This window comes from Mytilus californianus, unplaced genomic scaffold, assembly GCF_021869535.1.
Source record: "Mytilus californianus isolate M0D057914Y unplaced genomic scaffold, xbMytCali1.0.p SCAF_7, whole genome shotgun sequence".
NCBI lineage: Eukaryota > Metazoa > Mollusca > Bivalvia > Mytilida > Mytilidae > Mytilus > Mytilus californianus.
The window spans coordinates 51,382,044-51,405,033 of record NW_026262723.1 but is presented as its reverse complement, the minus strand read 5'-3'; the positions used below and the strand labels follow the sequence as shown (position 1 = coordinate 51,405,033).

The 22,990-nt window shown below is 32.9% G+C and overlaps 1 protein-coding gene across 3 annotated transcripts in view; it reads left to right on the top strand.

Moving 5' to 3' along the window:
- The window catches only part of LOC127709730 (cytosolic Fe-S cluster assembly factor NUBP2 homolog), a 53,598-nt gene that overhangs the window by 27,572 nt on the left and 3,036 nt on the right, over positions 1-22,990 (top strand). For 2 of the 3 annotated variants that reach the window (XM_052215397.1, XM_052215396.1), the window contains exons 5-7: positions 8,831-8,985; positions 18,406-18,516; positions 18,966-19,035. In XM_052215397.1, the coding sequence (XP_052071357.1) occupies positions 8,831-8,985; positions 18,406-18,516; positions 18,966-19,035 (336 nt within the window). Of the gene's footprint in view, positions 1-8,830; positions 8,986-18,405; positions 18,517-18,965; positions 19,036-20,825; positions 20,866-22,990 lie in introns of those variants that run through there. The other variant, XM_052215398.1, reaches the window with a different exon arrangement.

The following is a 22,990-nucleotide window of genomic DNA, read 5'->3' as shown; positions in this document are numbered from 1 at the left end:
TTAATAGCACAGGATTGTGCAAAAGAAGATACTTCCTATAAATTGCTTATTTCTTGACCAATTTCAATGGGGTTTTATTCTTGATTTCATGGGGTTCTTTAATATGCTGAATCTAACCGTGTATTTAGTTTTTGGATTTTGGGCCCCGTTTTTAAATTGGTCCACATTGAGGTCCAAAGGGTCCAAAATTAAAGTTTGTTTGATTTCATCAAAAATTGAATTATTGGGGTTCTTTGATACGCCGAATCTAACTGTGTATTTAGATTCTTAAATTTTGGTTCCGTTTTCAAATTGGTCTACATTAAGGTCCAAAGGGTCCAAAATTAAACTTAGTTTGATTTTAACAAAAATTGAATTCTTAGGGTTCTTTGATATGCTGAATCTAAACATGTATTTAGATTTTTGATTATGGGCCCAGTTTTCAAGTTGGTCCAAATCGGGGTCCAAAATTAAACTTTGTTTGATTTCAACAAAAATTGAATATATGGGGTTCTTTGATATGCTGAATCTAAACATGTATTTAGATTTTTGATTTTTGGGCCCCGTTATCAACTTTGTCCACATTGAGGTCAAAAGGGTCCAAAATTAAACTTTGTTTGATTTCATCAAAAATTGAATTCTTGGGGTTCTTTGATATGCTGAATCTAACCATGTATTTAGATTTTGGATATTGGACCATAATAGGTGAATGTCCAATTTAAAATTTTTAAGTTCTTAGACCACATTCAATCTGTGTTAGAAACCTATGCTGTGTCAAATATTTAATCACAATCCAAATCCAAAGCTGTATCAAGCTTGAATGTTGTGTCCATACTTCCCCCAACTGTTCAGGGTTCGACCTCTGCGGTCGTATCAAGCTGCGCCCTGCGGAGCATTTTATTTGTTATTATCTTAGATATCATTATAATATCTAATATCTAATACTATTAATTATGATTTTAACCTTATTTTACATGATTTCCAAAGCATCAGTAAATACAGGTGAGCGACACAGGCTCTTGAGAGCCTCTAGTTTGAAAGGCAAAAAAAATATATGCTTGTTTCCTGCCTCCCTACCGTCCCTGTCTCAGACCTTCCGATCCTGTTTTTATACGAACGCAAAAATTGAAAATTTTTTGGTCGTATATTGGTATGACGTTGGCGGCGTCGTCCGAAGACACATTGGTTTTCGCACTCTAACTTTAGTTTAAGTGAATGGATCTCCATGAAATTTTACCATAAGGTTCAATACCACGAAAGGAAGGTTGGGATTGATTTTGGGGGTTATAGTACCAACAGTTAAGGAATTAGGGGCCAAAAAGGGGCCAAAAATAAGCATTTTTGTAACTTCCAGACAATAACTTGTGTGTAAGTGTATGGATCTCTCTGACATTGTACCACAAGGTTCCATACCACAAAGGGAAGGCTGTAATTGATTTTGGGGGTAATTGCCTCAAAGTTTTAGGAATTAGGGCCAAAAAAAGGGGCAAAAAACAAGCATTTTTCTAGTTTCATGACAATAACTTGTGTGTAAGTGTTTGGATATTTTCTGAAATTGTACTACAAGGTTCCATATCACAAAGGGAAAGCTGGAATTGAGTTTGGGGGTAATTGCCTGAAACGTTTAGGAATTGGGGGCCAAAATAAGCATTTTTCTAGTTTCCAGATAATAACTTGTGTTCAAGTGTATGGATCTCTCTGAAATTGTACTGCAAGGTACCATACCACAAAGGAAAGGCTGGGATTGAGTTTGGGGGTGATGAATCATAAGGGGGTTCAAAAAATTTGGGGGGGGGGGGGGGATTTTTTTTTTTTTTTCTTTTTTTTTCTTTTTTTCCTTTTTTTTTCTTTTAAAATTTTCCATTTTAAGTTGGTTATTTCTGATTATTTATATTTAAAAGCAAATAATAATGATATGGTAGGAGATACACACCAAACAGGATGTGTAAATTATTATATAATAAGTATTGTACAATAGCAAGAAATTTTCAATTGCACAGTATTGCACAATAGCAAGAAATCTTCAATTGCACAGTATTGCGCAATAGCAAGAAATCTTCAATTGCACAGTATTGCGCAATAGCAAGAAATATCCAATAGCACAATATTGCGCAATAGCAAGAAATTGTCAATTGTACAGTATTGCGCAATAGCAAGAAATATTCAATTGCACAGTATTGTGCAAAAGAAGATACTTCCTATAAATTGCTTATTTCTTGATCAATTTCAATGGGGTTTTATTCTTGAATTCTTGGAGTTCTTTAATATGCTGAATCTAACCGTGTATTAAGTTTTTGGATTTTAGGCCCCATTTTTAAATTGGTCCACATTGAGGTCCAAAGGACCAAAATTTAACTTTGTTTGATTTCATCAAAAATTGAATTATTGGGGTTCTTTGATATGCCGAATCTAACCGTGTATTTAGATTCTAAATTTTTGGTTCCGTTTTCAAATTGGTCTACATAAACGTCCAAAGGGTCCAAAATTAAACTTAGTTTGATTTTAACAAATATTGAATTTTTAGGGTTCTTTGATATGCTGAATCTAAACATGTATTTAGATTTTTGATTATGGGCCCAGTTTTCAAGTTGGTCCAAATCGGGGTCCAAAATTAAACTTTGTTTGATTTCAACAAAAATTGAATGCTTGGGGTTCTTTGATATGCTAAATCTAACCATGTATTTAGATTTTGGATATTGGACCATAATAGGTGAATGTCCAATTTAAAATTTTTTAAGTTCTTAGACCACATTCATTCTGTGTCAGAAACCTATGCTGTGTCAAATATTTAAATACAATCCAAAATCAGAGCTGTATCAAGCTTGAATGTTGTGTCCATACTTGCCCCAACTGTTCAGGGTTCGACATCTGCGGTCGTATCAAGCTGCGCCCTGCGGAGCATTTTATTTTCTGTGCATTTGGGAAAAGTTGTCACAATACATCATCTTTTCAGGTTCATATTGTCTCCTCCAAATACAAACAAAATGTCAATCCGACAAACTTGGCACTGGACAAGCAACCAACAATTAATCAGACAATTACCAAATAAAAATTATGTATCTAGCTTTCTTCTCTCCTAAAAACTTTAGTAATGCTTATTTGGTTTTGAGTATCCTCTGTTCTTAAATTTACCTGTATCTCAGTTAAAAAAATAAAATGAATTGAAAAAAAAATAAAATGTATTCCCTAACTACCTACCCTTTTTTCTCAATTTGGAGGCAGGAGACAAGCATATATTTTTTTTGGCATAAGATGTTTTATATTAAAAAATGTATACAAAAAAAAAAAGTATTTGAGCTATTGATTGCCTGTGGACTGATAAAATATGTGCTTTAGCAGGGGGCATTGGGACGCTATTCTTTAATTAAGTCTCCCAAACGAAGTTTGGGAAGACTTATTGTTTTTGCTCAGTTCTTCTTCTTCTTCTTCTTCTTCTTCTTCTTCTTCTTCTTCTTCTTCTTCTTCTTCTTCTTCTTCTTCTTCCGCCGCTTTTAAATTTGAACTTGTCCGCACCTGTTCTCCAAAACCGCTTGTCAGATTAACTTAGGGTTTCACAATATGTTAGACTAACATGTCTAGTGGTGCAATCAGGGTTTTGTTTGTGCAATGGGGTTTATAAAGGGGTACTTTGAGGGGCAAAAAGAAAAGAGGGTTTTACTATAGAACCCTATGGGATTTTATTTTTTAAAATTTTCAAATGATTATAAATTGAAAACCGTTTGTGATAGACACAATCTTTTTAATTGAAAATGTTCTAAATGATAAAGCCCATTAAATGAAATACAGGGTTAGTCCCCAGGGGTCACCCCCACCCCCTGCCATTTAAGAAAGTTCTAATATCTTCTAAGTGGTCAAGATCCCCACCCCTAAACCATATATATTCTGGTTTGTCATGCTAAGATGGTTTGAATGATATACAGGGTTAGTCCCCAGGGGTCATCCCTACCCCCTGCCATTTGAGAAAGTTCTAATATCTTGTAAATGGTCGAGATCCCCACCCCTAAACCATATATATTCTGGTTTGTCATGATAAAGCACATCAAATGTTATACAGGGTTAGTCCCCAGGGGTCACCCCCACCCCCTGCCATTTAAGAAAGTTCTAATATCTTCTAAGTGGTCAAGATCCCCACCCCTAAACCATATATATTCTGGTTTGTCATGATAAAGCACATCAAATGTAATACAGGGTTAGTCCCCAGGGGTCACCCCCACCCCCTGCCATTTAAGAAAGTTCTAATATCTTTCTAAGTGGTCAAGATCCCCTCCCCTAAACCATATATATTCTGGTTTGTCATGCTAAGATGGTTTGAATGATATACAGGGTTAGTCCCCAGGGGTCATCCCGACCCCCTGCCATTTGAGAAAGTTCTAATATCTTGTAAATGGTCGAGATCCCCACCCCTAAACCATATATATTCTGGTTTGTCATGATAAAGCACATCAAATGTAATACAGGGTTAGTTCCCAGGGGTCACCCCCACCCCCTGCCATTTAAGAAAGTTCTAATATCTTCTAAGTGGTCAAGATCCCCCCCCCCTAAACCATATATATTCTGGTTTGTCATGCTAGGATGGTTTGAATGATATACAGGGTTAGTCCCCAGGGGTCATCCCGACCCCCTGCCATCTGAGAAAGTTCTAATATCTTGTAAATGGTCGAGATCCCCACCCCTAAACCATATATATTCTGGTTTGTCATGATAAAGCACATCAAATGTTATACAGGGTTAGTCCCCAGGGGTCACCCCACCCCCTGCCATTTAAGAAAGTTCTAATATCTTGTAAGTGGTCAAGATCCCCACCCCTAAACCATATATATTCTGGTTTGTCATGGGAAGATGGTTTGAATGATATACAGGGTTAGTCCCCAGGGGTCATCCCGACCCCCTGCCATTTGAGAAAGTTCTAATATCTTGTAAATGGTCGAGATCCCCACCCCTAAACCATATATATTCTGGTTTGTCATAATAAAGCACATCAAATGTTATACAGGGTTAGTCCCCAGGGGTCACCCCCACCCCCTGCCATTTAAGAAAGTTCAAATATCTTGTAAGTGGTCAAGATCCCCACCCCTAAACCATATATATTCTGGTTTGTCATGCTAAGATGGTTTGAATGATATACAGGGTTAGTCCCCAGGGGTCATCCCGACCCCCTGTCATTTGAGAAAGTTCTAATATCTTGTAAATGGTTGAGATCCCCACCCCTAAACCATATATATTCCTGTTCGTCATGTAATGAACATTTGAATGACGTATAGGGCCAGTCCCCAGGGGTTCCTCCCCACCCCCAATGTTCTAGTATCTTGTAAATGGTCGAGATCCCCACCCCTAAACCATATATATTCTGGTTTGTCATGCCAAGATGATTTGAATGATATACAAGGTTAGTCCCCAGGCATCACTAATGCATATAACTTTACTGGACCAAACCAATTTTCACTGGATGTTGCCCAATGTCAGGCGACCCTGGGAATTACGAATTATGGGAGCTTCGTTTGGGAGACTTCGTAACAGCATCCTGTTACAATCATTTCTTGTTATCTATTGATTTAGCTCTCCTGGCCTGAAGGGCCATGTTAGCTTTTGCCATCACATCATCAGTCAGTCTGTCTGTCCATTGTCAAAAACTTTTGAAAAAATCTTCTCCTCTAAAACTGCTGGGCCAAATGTTATCGAACTTTACCTGAATGTTCCTTAGTGTATTAAGTTTTAAAAAAATGTATTTAGGGATTTGATCTGTCAACAAACATGGCCCCTGTTGCTAAAAATAGAACATAGGGGTGAAATGCAGTTTTTTATATGGCGTTTACGGGACGTATTATGGTATACCTCTGTCCGTCTGTCCGTCGTCAAAATGTCGGACATTAACTCAAAAATGCTTTAACCAATTTGCATGTAACTTTGGTGAATTGTTTATATCTATTGACGTGAGCTCCCTTTCAATTTTTGTAAATTTTAGATTTTACGATTCCGAGTTACAGGGTTTTATTCATAAAAAAAGGGGGGATTTTCCAGTTTTCGGACAAAAACTCAAAAATGCTTTCAGCAATTCTCATGAAACTTTGGTGAATTGTTTGTATGTATTGATGTAAGCTCCCTTTAGAATTTTATAAATTTTACATTTTACATTTCTGAGTTATGGGGTTTTATTCATTAAAAAAAGGGGTGATTTTCCAGTTTTCGGACAATAACTCAAAAATGCTGTCACCAATTCTCATGAAACTTTGGTGAATTGTTTATATCTATTGATGTAAGCTCCCTTTTTATTTTCATAAATTTCTAATTTGACATTGAGAATTAATTGAACTTTATTTGTTTATAGTCTGACAACAGATTTACTAAGTATTACACAACAGCAAGAAATCTTTAATTGAGTATAAATTCAATTCATATAACCAATTTCAAGTTCTTTGACTACATTTATTCAGAAACCTATAATATGTCAAATATTTAATTACAATCCAAATTCAGACCTGAATCAAGCTTGTATATTGTGTCCATTTTTGCCCCAACTGTTCAGGGTGGACCTCTGCGGTCGTATCTAGCTGCGCTCAGTGAAGCAATTATTATTGGCTTATATCTCAAAATTTAAAACAGTAAATCTGACATGGATAATAATGAACAGCAGGTCAAGGTCTATCATCTGTGTAATTTGCAGAAAAATCAAACATCCCAATTTTCGAGCTATTGCCCCTGAATGTCATTTTTTGCAATTTTTACAGATACTATAAAAGATACAGAGAAATTTTAACATTAAAAATGACTAAAACAATAAGATCTACAAATAAGTGAAAACTTGGCAGAAATCATTAAATGACCCCTAGTGGAAGTTATTGTCTTTAAACAAAGATTTTTACCCTTTTTGTCTTTTTTTCAAAGGTAAAATATGATCTACAAATGAGTAAACTCTGCCAAAATGGAAAAATTGTCAATAGGAGTTAATTTCCTAGAGAGAAATTGTAAATACAAGTGTTAAGCAAAATAAAATCTACAAATTAGTGAACTGTGCCAAAATTGGCAATTTACCACATATACGGTAGGAGTTATTGCCCTTGAAAGATATTTCTTTCCCATTTTTTCAGTTTTGCAAAAACCATCAAAGATAGACAAAATTTTTGAATAGTAAAGATGTTAAGCACTATCAGATCTACAAATAAGTCAAGAGGGGCAAAATTGTCAACTGACTTCTTTTAGGAGTTGTGGCCTCTGAATGACCATTTTTACCCATTTTATGCATTTTTTGCAGAAACAAAGATAGATAGAGAGCAACAATATATGACAAAAATGTTCATCAAAATCAGAACTAAAAATCAACAACATGTTTAAAACTATCAATTGTTCTCTGAGAAGATTAATTGTCCTTGACAGATGATTTTTTTTCTATTTTTGCAGTTTTTGCACAAACTATAATAGAAAAAAGACAAACAGTCAAAAGTAAAAAATGTTCAGTACAATAAGATCTACAAATCAGTCATCATGGTCAAAATGTCAACTGACAATGGTCAGATAAGATAATCCTTATACATGTTATAGAAGTTATTTCCCTTGAATGATGATTTTCATTCAATTTTTTGAATTTTTGTCAAAACTATGATGATCAATCAATACAAGACCCACATGAATGCCACTAAATAAGATCTATGAATAAGCAAACATAACTGATTGCAATAAGGGAAAACATAAATATCAAAATGGCGTATTTTTTACAAGGTGTGCAATTCAGGCTCTTGGGAGCCTCTTGTTCACAATGAAGGAGCAATTACTTCCAATGTATCCCCTGACCTTAGGAATCTCAGAGGAAATGAATTCAAAACTTTGGTAAGCATTCCAAATATGTTCAAGGATACATCTTACAAAATGTTTTTGATAATTCTTATTGTTTCATTCCTATTTTTTTTGGCATTTTGTCATTCAATTCTCCATTTATTTCTCTATAAAAACTCAACACACATTACTTTCCTGCCAAATTTTATTTGAAATTGACCTGTCTTTAATTCTCTAGAATTTTCAAATATATTGATTAAACCTTATACCGGTAGATCATATTAAACTAGAGAAAACATTGTTATTTTGTACGTTCTGATGGTATAAAGAAGAAACTAAAAAAACATACAAAACATATTAAAAAAAGTATGTTCCTTCATACTGTAAATTCAGAAATTATTGCGTGCATTTATTATTGCGATTTTGTCATTTTAGACTAAAATGCGATTTTAATTTTTGTGATATTGAGAAAAATCCTGTTTATTTCATATAAAAAATTTCAAAATGCAAGTTTAAATTATTGCGATTATAACCCTGTCGCATTTTTCGCAATAATAAAAACATCGCATTAATTTCTGAATCTACAGTACTTATAAGAGAATAAATTGTATTATAATATTTAATTTGCTTTGAATGGATTGTACTTATATTCATAATGTTGGTTTTTCTACGATCTGTCTATACATTGTACCATTCATAAATGTTGAAATATTGACAACTAGACCTTGAGCTTGTTTAGATTCTTAGAAAATTAACCAAATAATAGATTGATTGTTGACTTCTTAGGCCACCTTAGCACATAATATAAAACCAAGGTGATGTGGTATGATTGCCAATGAGACAAATTTCCACTAAAACTAAAGAACAGGGATGTGAAAAGCTACCATTCTTCCTTTAACAATGAAAAAAACCGATACTGTATAGTAAGCTATAAAAGGCCATGAGATGACAAAAATGTGAAATAATTCAAAAGAAATAAGGAATGACCTAATGACTATAATTTGGCTACCAGACTATAAATATTACTTTTATAATATTTCCTATCTATTTTTCATGTTTTGGTGCTATTTTGGATTTGTTTTAGCAATGATAAAGCAATTTCTGAGTGATGTTGTATGGAGAGATATTGACTACCTTATCATTGACACACCACCAGGATCATCTGATGAACATCTGTCAGTTATTGATAACCTGAAGGCTTATAATCCAGATGGAGCTATTCTTGTTACAACACCACAAGTATGTATCATGCTCCAAGGCTAACTTTGTGGTTGAGGTATGACCTGGGCATTGTGAATAGTCTTCTTTTGAACTCTTTTGGTGGTGAAAAGCTGCAGTAATTTGAAATAAGTTTCAGAAAAAAATCAGTATCAGCAATCTGGGGAAGCATCAAGTAAATACACTCAATAGCACTTAGTTGTTTGGTTGAAATAACTATTATAAAAGCCAGTACACAACAATTAAAATGTGATAATCCCTATAAACTTGTAGTGGTGCTCAACTAACAAAAGGTATTTTATGTTATGATATATAGTCATGATTGTTGACTCACTAATCAAAATGAAGTTCATTGTGACACTCTGCTTTGGGTCAGCTGAGGAGCAATTGAGTGTAGTTTTCTAGATGTTAGTTTCTTGCTGATCTATGATATCTAGCCTTTTAATCTTTCATTACTAATTTTTATATGACCACAAAAAAATTTTGCAGTCTTATATTGGTATGACGTTGGCGTCGTCGTCGTCGTCCGGAGACACATTGGTTTTCACACTCTAACTTTAGTTTAAGTGAATGGATCTCTATGAAATTTTACCATAAGGTTCAATACCACAAAAGAAAGGTGGGGATTGATTTTGGGGGTTATGGTACCAACAGTTAAGGAATTAGGGGCCAAAAATAAGCATTTTTGTAACTTCCAGATATAACTTGTGTGTAAGTGTATGGATCTTTATGAAATTGTACTACAAGGTTTGAGTTTGGGGGTAATTGCCCTAAACGTTTGGGAATTTGGAGCCAAAAAGGGGCCTAAAAACAAGCATTTTTGTAGTTTCCAGACAATAACTTGTGTTCATGTGTATGGATCTCTCTGAAATTGTACTACAAGGTACCATACCACAAAGGGAAGGCTGGGATTGAGTTTGGGGGTGATGAATCATAAGGGGTTTCAAAAAATTTGGGGGAGGGATTTTTTTTTGTCTTTAAAATTTTCCATTTTAAATTGGTTATTTCTGATTTATATATAAAAGCAAATAATAATGATATGGTTTGAAAAGGTAAATTAAAAAATTTTAAGTTCTTTAACCACATTCATTCTGTGTCAGAAACCTATGCTGTGTCAAATATTTAATCACAATCCAAATTAAGTGCTGTATCAAGCTTGAATATTGTGTCCATACTTGCCCCAACTGTTCAGGGTTCGACCTCTGCCATCGTATCAAGCTGCGCCCAGCGGAGCATTTTATTCACAAACTGTTTTTATTAATGCGAAGAATGCAACAGTATCAGGTGTGCAATAATAAAAACCAGCATTCATAATTTCAGTACATGTAGTTATTTTCCTTCACAAAATTTTGTGCAGTTGCATTAATAGTAATGAGTGAATCACAATAATAAACACTTAAATTTATTTCTAAATTTACAAAATATCTTTTTTTGGTTGACATTTCTTAAAATAGAACATAGGGGTAAAATGCAAGTATTGTCTATTATTTTGAAAATCATTATAAATAGAGAATATCTAACAGGGAGCAAAAAATGTTAAAAATGCTGTGCTCTACCTGTTCTTCATTGACGTCAATACTATCAGGCGACTTCTTATAGGAGTTATTGCCCTTAAATGACAAATTTTACCATTTTTTTTTCATTTTTGCCTTTTATCTTGAAAACTATAATAGATGGAGAGAAACTTTAATATGCAAAAAAGATAAGCAAGTCAAGATCTATGAATAAGAATAATGCATGGTCGAAATCGTCAGTTGACTTTTTATTAGAGTTATTACCCTTGGATGACTTTTTTTAACAATTTTTTGCATTTCTGCCTTATACCTTAAAAATTATAATAGATAGATAGAATTTTAATAATTAAGCAAAAATGATCAGCAAAACTTTTACAAAAATTTTCTCCTCTGAAACTACAGAGCCAAATTTAACCAAACTTGGCCACAATCATTATTGAGGTATTGTGTCCGATGACCCCGCCAGCCAACCAAGATGGCCATCATGGCTAAAAATTGAACATAAGGGTAAAATGCAAGTTTTGCCTATTATTTTGAAAACTTCCATATAAATAGAGAAAATCTGACAGGGAGCAAAAATGATCAGAATGTTGAGCTCTTAAGAGTTATTGCCCTTAAAAGATGAATTTTACCATTTTTAAACATTTTTGCCTATTATCTCGAAAATTATTATAGATTGACAGAAACTTTAAATAGCAAAAATGATCAGCAAGACAAGATCTACAAATAAGTCTACATGGCTGAAATCTTCAGTCGACTCCTTATTAGAATTATTGCCCTATAATGAGATTTTTTTTGCGTTTTAGCCTAATATCTTAAAAACTATATTAGATAAATAGAAATTGTAATTTGCAAAAATGATCAGCAAGACAAGATCTACAAATAAGCCTAATGGCCGAAATCTTAAGTCGACTTGTTATTGCCCTTTAATGATAATTTTTCCCATTTTAGCCTAATATCTTGAAAACAGTAAAAGATAAAAAGAAACTTTAAATAGCAAAAATGATCAGCAAGACAAGATCCACAAATAATCCAAAATGGCAGAAGTCTGCAGTTGACTCATTATTTGAGTTATTGCCCTTTGATGATAATTTTTAACATTTTTTTGCATTTTTTGCATGTAATCGTGAAAACTATAATAGATAAATAGAAACTTTAAAAAGGAAAATTATCAGCAGGATAAGATCTACAAATATGTCAACATGACTGAGATTGTCAGTTATCTCTAAATAGAGTTATTTCCCTTTAATGATGATTTTTACTAAAAAGTGGCTATTGTTGAAGATGCAGGTGAGTGACACAGGCTCTTTAGAGCCTCTAGTTTTTATATGCCCGTTTACAGGACATATTATGGTATACTGTTGTCCTTCCGTCCTTCGTCAACATGTCGGACAATAACTCAAAAATGCTTTAACCAATTTGCATGCAACTTTGGTGAATTGTTTATATCTATTGACGTGAGCTCCCTTTCGATTTTTATAAATTTTAGATTTTACATTTCCGAGTTATGGGATTTTAATCATAAATAAAAAGGGGTGATTTTCCAGTTTTCAGACAATTAATCAAAAGTGCTTTAAGCAGTTTTCATGAAACTTTGGTGAATGGTTTATTATATCTAATAAAACAACCTCCCTTTAGTTTTTTATAAATTTCTGATATGATGCTACAGGCGTATCATGCTCTTTATTTAGTTTTGGTAGGTCATGATTTTAATTGAAAGAAGCAAGTCATTAGAAATTAAATTGACTTAAATTTCTGTCTTTTTAATTGGTTAAATTCAAATTTGCAGAATCTGAGGAATTGTGGGTAAATTCATTATTTGTATACCAACAAGAAATTTACAGTATGCAATTGGTTGGATATCCTTTGTTTAAGATGCTATAGATTCTTGGCAAATTTTTTATAATGCATTTTCTTATTTTTATACGACCGCAACCATTACAGAATATTAATGAATTATTACAAGCACGTGAAAATATCACACAAGATGAAAATTCTGTAAAATCACTTTTACATCAATTATTAGATAACACTGACAGTTTATTTGAACTCATTAAATCAATAGATGAACAACGCATCGAAGATAAACAAGATTTTCAAAATAAACTCAGCCAAGTTAACGATAGGATAACTGCTTTTTCTAAACAAATGTGTACAAATGACGAACACCAGACAGAACATTTGCGTGAAATTGAAAACAGTGTCAAGCTTGTAAAAATTGAGCAAGACAAAAATTTTAGTCAAGTTCACAATAAAATACAAAGCCTCTCTGATAGAGTAAAAAATATACCAAGCCGTAGTCAGTGCATCGCCAAACACGTAACTCTTGAGATGGAAAAATCAAATGAAAATATAGAATATCGTAATGTTAATATTATTAACAACAGCAACACAGCCAGTACATCAAAGGCATTAGATCAATCTCAAACAAAAAGAAAAACCTTTCGAACATTCCCATACGATCGGAAAGATAAAACTTTAATAATAGGAAGTTCAATTATTAAAGGGATTGATGCCAGCAAAATTGGAAAAGATGTTGACATACGAACAAATAGAGGAGCAACAGTCCCAATTTTAACAGAAAAAATTAGAAAGTCTAATATTCAACATTATACAAGTATAATTTTAGTTGTTGGTGGAAATGATGCCTCGTCCAGAACACAACCAGAAGCCTTCAAAGAGAACTACGAGTTTATGATAAAAACTGTCAGATCTATAAACTCAAACATTGATATTGTCATATCAGAAATTTGTCCAAGACGGAACGTAAATACAGATGTTTATAATACTATCTTACATGGGATTTCAACAGAACTTAACTTTAAAATCATCAAACAAACGGATGCATTTGTTTCCAGAGGCGGCGATCTTGTGTCTACTTACTATCACCGTGACGGCATACACCTTACTAATCAGGGTACAATTCAGCTACTTAGAAACATTAACAGGGTTGTAAACATCTTCATCCGCACAAATAGTTCTCAGTCCAATAATGAAAATAATGAACAGCATGGTAAAAGACAAAGCATTGTAAATACATTCAATGGTATCTGCTTTAATTGTGGCTTTTATGGTCATCATTATAAAGACTGTCACACATTTTAGGATAAAACTGATGTATTTCAATTTGTAGACAAATTCTCAAATCATAGTAAATCATTACTTCTTCATAACAATTTTGATATACTTCTCTATTTATGTCCAAATTGCAATACATCAAAATGTATATGTACTCAAAACTCTATGTCTGAAGCTGAGATTTTTAAAAACAAAAATTCCAGGGAAAATTGTCATACATCAGAAAACGGTATTTGCACTAATAGCTTTAGCTCAAAACCTAAAAGTGATAGAAACAAACATTATAAAAAAACCTGTCTTAATCTAAAATGTAAAGGTTTCAATGCTGTATGCCTTAATGTTAGACATATTTTATCTAAATTTGACGAGTTAAAGAATATAATTACTATAAACAACAAATATTTAGATTTATTTGGATTAGTTGAAACATTCTTAAAACCTGATATTGACAATGAACAATGTAAAGTGCCAGGATACAAAATATTCAGAAAAGATCGCCAGAGTAAGGATGGTGGTGGTCTTTTGGTTTATGTCAAAGAATCTATTGCAGTTAAAAATAGATCTGATTTATCAATAAACACATTAGAAACTTTATGGTTAGAGGTAGAATTTCCAAAATCTAAACCTATCTTCATTTGTACTGTTTATAGACCACCAAATTCCCTTCAGTCCTGGATAGATCTTTTTTAGGAGGAATTTAACGCAGCTCTTTCAGAAAACAAAGAGATCATTTTAATGGGGGACTTTAATATTGACTTGATAAATTTTGAAAATAAAAAATGGATGAATTTCATAAACCATTTTAATCTTCAACAACAAATTTGCACTGCAACACATATTTGTGACAAATCAGAAACTCTTATTGATCATATTTACACTACTAATCCTGAAAATATTGCTCATTGTCATGTTCCTTCATATGCTTTAAGTGACCACTACCCTGTATGCTTAAATAGAAAAATCAATATAAAGGTAAAGAAAGAAAATCATATCGAAATAAAGTATAGGTATTTCAAAAACTTTAATGAGGATGCCTTTTGTGCAGACTTACATCAAACCCCTTTTCATATTGTTGAAATGGAAGAAGATATTGATATTTCTGTCGACAAATGGTATGAACTTTTTAATCAAGTTATTAACAAGCACGCACCAATAAAAACTAAAAGAGTAAAAACATTTAAACAAGCCGAATGGTTCAATGAAGAAATTAAAAATTCCATTCAATACAGAAATATGTATCATTCAAAAAAAGATTGGGTAAACTTTAAAAAGTGGCGTAATAAAACAACATCGTTAATATTTAATGCAAAAAAGGAATATTATCAGAACGCTATATCTAGTTCCAAAAATAGTAAAGAACTTTGGAATCACATTAAAGAGTTAAATCCAAAAATGGATAATATTCTTCCACCTAAAATGCAGTATGAAAATCAAACTGTTTATAACCCCAAAGATATTGTTAATACACTAAATGTTCATTTTTCTTCCGTAGCTGAAAAACTTATTGGAAATAATACTTCAGATATGGATTTTTCTAAGCTACAAACTTTTACTAGTACAAAATTAAAGGAAACTGAAATTTTTAAATTAAAAGTCATTTCTGTTGGAGAGGTGTGTTCACAACTAAAACACCTTAATATTAATATATCCGCAGGTTTAGATGGAATTGGTCCAAAACTTTTAAAGCTATGTGCAGAGATAATATCGCCATCACTAACTTTTCTAATAAACAAAAGTATAACGTCGAATCGTTTTCCGCAAAAATTTAAACTTGCAAGAGTAACTGCTATACATAAAGGAGGACCAACAGATATTCCCTCCAATTATCGTCCAATTTCTATTTTAAATACCATATCTAAAGTTTTTGAGAGACATGTATGTACACAGTTATATGCATTCTTAAATAATAAAAAATGTTACATATCGCTCAGTAAGTTTCAGGCAAGGTCATTCATGTCAAACAGCGCTGACTAAACTAATTGATGAATGGTTAAAATATTTAGACAATGGAGAAATAGTTGGTACTGTGTTTTTAGATTTTAGTAAGGCTTTTGACCTTATTAACCATGCCATACTTTTAGAAAAGTTAAAATTTTATCATATCGGAGAACATTCCATAGATTGGATAAAATCATATTTGTCTGAGAGACAACAAGAAGTTCAATACGCTAACATTAAATCTGATAAATCGTTTGTAAAATATGGAGTGCCTCAAGGTTCTATTTTAGGTCCTCTGTTATTTTTAATTTATATAAATGATTTACCACTTCATGTTTAACATTCCGAAATGGATTTATATGCTGATGATTCAACATTGCATTTTCATAATAAAAACATAGAAAAAATAAACAGCATATTGCAAAATGATTTAAATGCTATACAATCTTGGTGTAACAATAACAGTATGAAAATTAATGCACAAAAAACAAAGTGTATGAAATTGGGTTCAAAACAAAAACTTACACAACTATCAGAATTATGTATTACCGTCAATGAAACATGTATTGAAAATGTCCATTCTTTCAAATTACTTGGAATTGACATTGATGAAAATTTAAGCTGGGAGGATCATGTTGATAAAATATCACTTTTGTTTAAAATTAAAGTATATTTGCCTATACACACAAGACAACTATTTTATAATGCATATATTCTACCATATATAGACTATTGTAGTTCAGTTTGGGGAAATTTATTACAAAAAGATTCATATAGAATCATAAAACTTCAAAAAAGAGTAGCAAGAATTATACTTGAATGCGATATTTCTGTTCCATCTAATTTTATGTTTTCATCTTTAAAATGGCTATCTTTTACAAAAAGAATAAAATACCAACAATCAATTCTAATGTCTAAAGTTGTAAATGGACTAACACCTGATTACTTAACAATGCTAAATATTAATGATGTGCAACACCACAACTTATGATCTGTCTCTAATAATGATCTATTTGTTCCAAGACCAAACACAAATTTTTATAAAAAATCTTTTCATTATTCTGCAACAAAGGTATGGAATAATTTACCACTCAAAAATAAAAAATTGTCGAAATGTGGAATTGTTTAAGAAACATTGTTATAATCATTTTCTTGAAAATTCTATGCAAGTCGAATAATTTGTTTTCTTTCTTTTATTGTAAGAATAAGAAAATTTAATCAAAACTTTACCAATTATTGCCATTTATTGCCATTTGTATGTTTGAATGATTGAATTGTGTATATACTAGTAATATATATTGTATTTTAATGTATGAATCGAATGTATGAATGTTAACTGTATACATGTATTTTGTTTGAGGGCCTCAATGAAAATTAGACTACTTCTAATTGAGTTACCCTCTTTAAATATTTAAATCAAGAATTTATTATTATTATTATTATATGACGTTGGCGTCGTCGTCGTCGTCCGAAGACACATTAGTTTTCGCACTCTAACTTTAGTTTAAGTGAATGGATCTCTATGAAATTTTACCATAAGGTTCAATACCACAAAAGGAAGGTGGGGATTGATTTTGGGGGTTATGGTACCAACAGTTAAGGAATTAGGGGCCAAAAAGGGACCAAAAATAAACATTTTTGTAACTTCCAGACATAACTTGTTTGTAAGTGTATGGATCTCTCTGACATTGTACCACAAGGTTCCATATCACAAAGGGAATGCTGGGATTGATTTTGGGGGTAATTTCCTCCAAATTTTAGGAATTAGGGGCCAAAAAGGGGCAAAAAACAAGCATTTTTCTAGTTTCATGACAATAACTTGTGTGTAAGTGTATGGATCTCTCTGACATTGTATCACAAGGTTCCATATCACAAAGGGAATGCTGGGATTGATTTTGGGGGTAATTTCCTCCAAATTTTAGGAATTAGGGGCCAAAAGGGGGAAAAAAACAAGCATTTTTCTAGTTTCATAACAATAACTTGTGTGTAAGTGTATGGATCTTTATGAAATTGTACTACAAGGTTCCATATCACAAAGGAAAAGCTGGAATTGAGTTTGGGGTAATCTCAAAAAGTTTATGAATAAGGGCCAAAAATGGGCCAAAAATAAGCATTTTTCTAGTTTCCAGACAATAACTTGTGTTCAAGTGTATGGATCTCTCTGAAATTGTACTGCAAGGTACCATACCACAAAGGGAAGGCTGGGATTGATTTTTGGGGTAATTGCCTCAAAATTTTAAGAATTAGGGGCCATAAAAGGGCAAAAAAAACAAGCATTTTTCTAGTTACAGGACAATAACTTGTGTGTAAGTGTATGGATCTTTATGAAATTGTACTGCAAGGTTCCATATCACAAAGGGAAAGCTGGGTTTGAGTTTGGGGGTAATTGCCCTAAAAGGTTAGGAATTTGGGGCCAAAAAACAAGCATTTTTCTAGTTTCCAGACAATAACTTGTGTTCAAGTGTATGGATCTCTCTGAAATTGTACTGCAAGGTACCATACCACAAAGGGAAGGCTGGGATTGAGTTTGGGGGTGATGAATCATAAGGGGGTTCAAACAATTTAGGGGGGGGGATTTTTTTTTCATTTTTTTTCTTTAAAATTTTCCGTTTTAAATTGGTTATTTCTGATTTATATATAAAAGCAAATAATAATGATATGGTTTGAATAGGTAAATTAAAAATTTTTTAGTTCTTAGACCACATTCATTCTGTGTCAGAAACCTATGCTGTGTCAAATATTTAATTACAATCCAAATTCAGTGCTGTATCAAGCTTGAATGTTATGTCCATACTTGCCCCAACTGTTCAGGGTTCGACCTCTGCGGTTGTATCAAGCTGCGCCCCAGCGGAGCATTTTATTTCCAGATGTAGTATGTATGATAGTTTAAATTCTATTTGATATTTTGCAGGCAGTAGCTGTGGGCGATGTAGTTAGAGAGTTAACTTTCTGTAAAAAGACACACATACCCATTATTGGTCTTATCGAAAATATGAGTGGCTTTGTTTGTCCTCATTGTTCAGTAAGTAGAATATGAAAAGATTTGTATTGTCTACTTTTTGGTTCAGATATGAATCACATATATTTGAGTGAGTTGTGTTTTAATTAAAAAATGTGTATGGTAGATTTTTTTTCTGTCCACATTCTGTTAAAAAAGGTAAGTATATTGTTTTGTTATATTAATGAACATAAGGGACTTCTTTCATCTGTGTGATTTTGAAAGAAGAAATTAAACAATAGAATTATCTTTTTCTAAGAAGTAGTTCAGTTCTATCATTTTCAGATAATTTTGACAATGCAAGGAGAATGTGACAAATGGTTCATCTTTTTTAACAGTTGTTCATTTTACTGCCAGTCTTTTCTACAACTTGCATTTTTAAAATGAAAATTTTGATTAAAACTCTCTGATGCTGGTCTCAGGACAGTTCTCTTGAGGCTTTCACTTTTGTTGAATTATTGTTTTATTTATAGGAGTGTACAAATGTATTTTCAAAAGGTGGAGGAGAATCCCTGGCTAAGAAGTACCATATTCCTTTCTTAGGTAAGTATCTCTAAATTAAGATTCTTTAAGATCTTAAAGGGAAAATTCACAAAAAATAAGAAAAAAGATGTTATGTTTCATTTGTATAAATAAATATAGATTCAATACCGTATAGCGGGTTATTTTCGCGGGGTGTTTATTTTCGCTTATTTTGGCAGATGAAAAAAAATCGCGAAAATAAATTCCGCGAAAATTAATGCATACTTTTGTTACTTTCTAATAGCTAAAGCGTCTGTCAGTAGGTCAATAATGGTATAAACAAGGAATTATTTGAATCTGGAATAATTTTGAATTCTGGAAAATTGATGAGAAATATATGATGAAAACTAACCCAACTAAATAGGGTTAGCCATGCGCGCATGGCTAAGGTGGGTTAGTTAGTTCATACTGAAGTGACAGTGAAAGTAAAATTAACCTTAGCCATGCACGCATGGCTAACCCTATTTAGTTGGGTTAGTTTTCATCATACATTTCTAATCAATTTTCCAGAATTCAAAATTATTCCAGATTCAAATAATTCCTTGTTTATAGGTTATTTTTAACAAAATATTAGAAACAAAAAGGGCATTGAACATACATGTATTTTATAAGATGACTGTCACGTGTGTATATCCTTATCAATTAGTGTCAAATAGATTATGAGTAGGGTACTCTATCAGGTAATTACCCTTATTAATTAGTGTCAAATTGCATGAGAGTTGTAAATCAGTCTTGATAATTTTATAACCTAATTAGTGAGTACATCAAAGTTCCGGTCAAGATCAATAAATAAGACATCATTTAGGTAAACAAATCAATTAACTTGCTTCTCAATTTTTCAATATTTTATATGCAACAATTTCAGTATTCGCCAAATTATTTAATTGGGATTTAAGAATCCACCAAAATAAAAACCGCCAAAATGTTTCGTTTACCTTGTTGCCCCTAAATCGCGAAATTTTACACCCGCGAAAATAACCCGCTATACGGTAATATTAACATTTTATTTTTCTGGCAAAGTGAACAAAATTTATTTTTAATTGAACTACCAATACCAGAATATGCTAATATGAGACAGATTTTCAAAAGTTATTGTTCTGAAGATATATTAAAAAATTGAGAAGGGGAACAGTTTAAGATGTATCCTATTTGTTTCCTTTTAGTTTGCTGATGTGTTGCAACAGGTCCAATTGGGTCTGTGTTTGGAATGACAATATTGTTAAATGCTTCTATAAAACAATATTTTGTGATGTCAGACTAAAAATATCTTCTTGTGTTGAAACATTAAAAATATTCAAACTCCAAATTCTAATGAAAAGCGAATTGTTCCATGATTTTATAACTTGCTACCATTGTTGGTTCACCAATCTGGATGGTTCAAAGGTAAAACCACCTGTCATTCAATTTACCAGTGTGGATAATAAAAGCTAGCATATCACATGATTGGTTGTCCTTAATGTAGGTCAATCATTGCATACCTGCTTTATATGATTCTTAATTTAGGGATGGGAGTATGTAAATGCTTACGAATTTATCTTAAGGAATTGCACATTTTATGTCAAGGTACAATGTTTTAAACTGAATTACAGAATGTAGCTACTGTGATTATTGTTCACAGTTACAATCAAGTTTGTATTCAAACTTTTTTAAGCTTTCCGGTTCCACACTATTCAATCTGAACTAAATTTTGTATGTTCAAAAGATGAGCATTGCAATGAATAAGAACGCTAATAATCCTAAAAAGTCCTATTTGAAGAAATGAAGAAACTTCAGTTTGGATTGACTGATATTTTTTTTATTTTTTTATTAAGGTGTGATTCGCTAAATGGGTAACAGATGTTTTTATTCAGGTATACTTTCAATGTTAATTGATAAGTTTATTATTCCCATACCGAATTCACCAGTCTTGTATGGACAAAAGACACACATTTGGTATATATATGCAAATAAACTCATCATAGATACAAGGATTGAAATTTTGTATTGCGCCAGACGTGCGTTTCGTCTACAAAAGAAAAGTCACACATCTGGTGGAAAATAAAGTCTAATAAAATATAGCCTTTATTAGTTGTTATTGGCTTCAAACTAGCTGTCAGTAACTGCGAGTACTCTCAGATCTGTACTAAGTGTCTTTTTTGTTGTTCCAGATGAGGGATGGTATACATGTATACCCTGCCATATTCTGTCTGTGTTTTTATACGACCGCAAAAAATTTGCGTTCGTATAATGCTATCATGTCTTCGTCGTCATCGTCCAAGACACATTTGGTTTGCAGACAATAACTTTAGTTTAAGTGAATGGAAATCTTTGAAATTTTACCAGAAGGTTCAATACCACAAAAGGAAGGTTGGGATTGATTTTGGGGGTTATCGTACCAACAGGGGCCAAAAAGAAGCATATTTGTAGTTTCCGGACAATTACTCTGAAATTGTACCACAAGGTTCCTTATCACAAAGGGAAGGCTGGGATTGAGTTTGGGGGTAATTGCCCCAACGGTTCAGGAATAAGGGGCAAAAAACAAGCATTTTTCTAGTTTCCAGACAATAACTTGTGTTAAAGTGTATGGATCTCTCTGAAATTATACTACAAGGTTCCATACCACAAAGGGAAGGCTGGGATTGAGTTTGGGGGTAATTGCCCCAAACTTATAGAAATTAGGGGCCAAAAACAAGCATTTTTAGGCAGTTAAGCTGCCTAATGCGAGCACCCTAGATTTGTGTTCTACCCAATAAATGCTGATATACGTGCCATTGTTATCATCTAGCTGACTTTATGTTATTTATAACTAATTGGACATTTTTTTAATACTTTTATTTCTGGAATACAAAAAATATGACCAGAAAAACCTTACATGATCGTCGAACTACCCAAAACTTTTGAAGTTGCACATAGGAAGTAGGGCTCAATAGAAATCCGTATGTAGTTTATTATCCCCCTGTGCTTTTGGCTACGATGTCAAAGAACAATTGTATGAAATATTTCATCGCCGAAAATCGGTAATTACAAGACGTTTATATTTCCCAAATGGCAAAATGCGCAGGAATATTGTTTGTACAACAAATCTCTATGATAGAGTAAATAAAGTTATATAAGTGGGCGGTAATTATTATTTTTAACTTATCTTGCCAAATAAGGTTGTTGTTATTTTATGAAGAAGGGAGGGGTTTACTTTAGAACCCTATGGGATTTTTTTTTTTTAATTTTCAAATGACTATTACTCGAAAACAGTCGAAGGAGGGAGGGGTTTACTATAGAACCCTATGGGATTTTTTTTTTTGAATTTTCAAATGACTATTTCTCGAAAACAGTAAGTGATAGACACATGCAGTCTTCAGTAATGAGAACAGGACAAAAAAAAAAAAATCAACCAAAATATAGGGTGAGTCCCTGGGGGTCATCCCAACCCCCTTCAATTTGAAAATGTACTTTTATCTTGTAAACCGTCGAGATCCCCACCCCTAAACAATATATATACTTGTATGGGACAATAAAAGAAATCAAATGAAAATAATTTGGGGGAGTCCCCGGTGTTGTCCCACCCCCTCCTGTTTGAGAACTTGGAATTGGTCGAGATCCCCACCCCTAAACCATATATATTCGTGTATGGGACAATAAAACAAATCAAATGAAATATAGGGGGAGTCCCTAGGGTCACCCCCCTCCTGTTTGAGAACTTGTAAACGGTCGAGATCCCCACCCCTAAACCATATATATTCATGTATGGGACAATATAACAAATCAAATGAAATACATGCGGAGTCCCTGGGGTCGCCCCAACCCCTCCTGTTTGAGAACTTGGAAATGGTTGAGATCCCCACGCCTAAACCATATACATGCATGTATGGGACAATAAAACAAATCAAATGAAATATAGGGGGAGTCCTTAGGGACACCCCACCCCCTGCTGTTTGAGAACTTGTAAACAGTCAAGATCCCCACCCCTTAACCATATATATTCATGTATGGTACAATATAG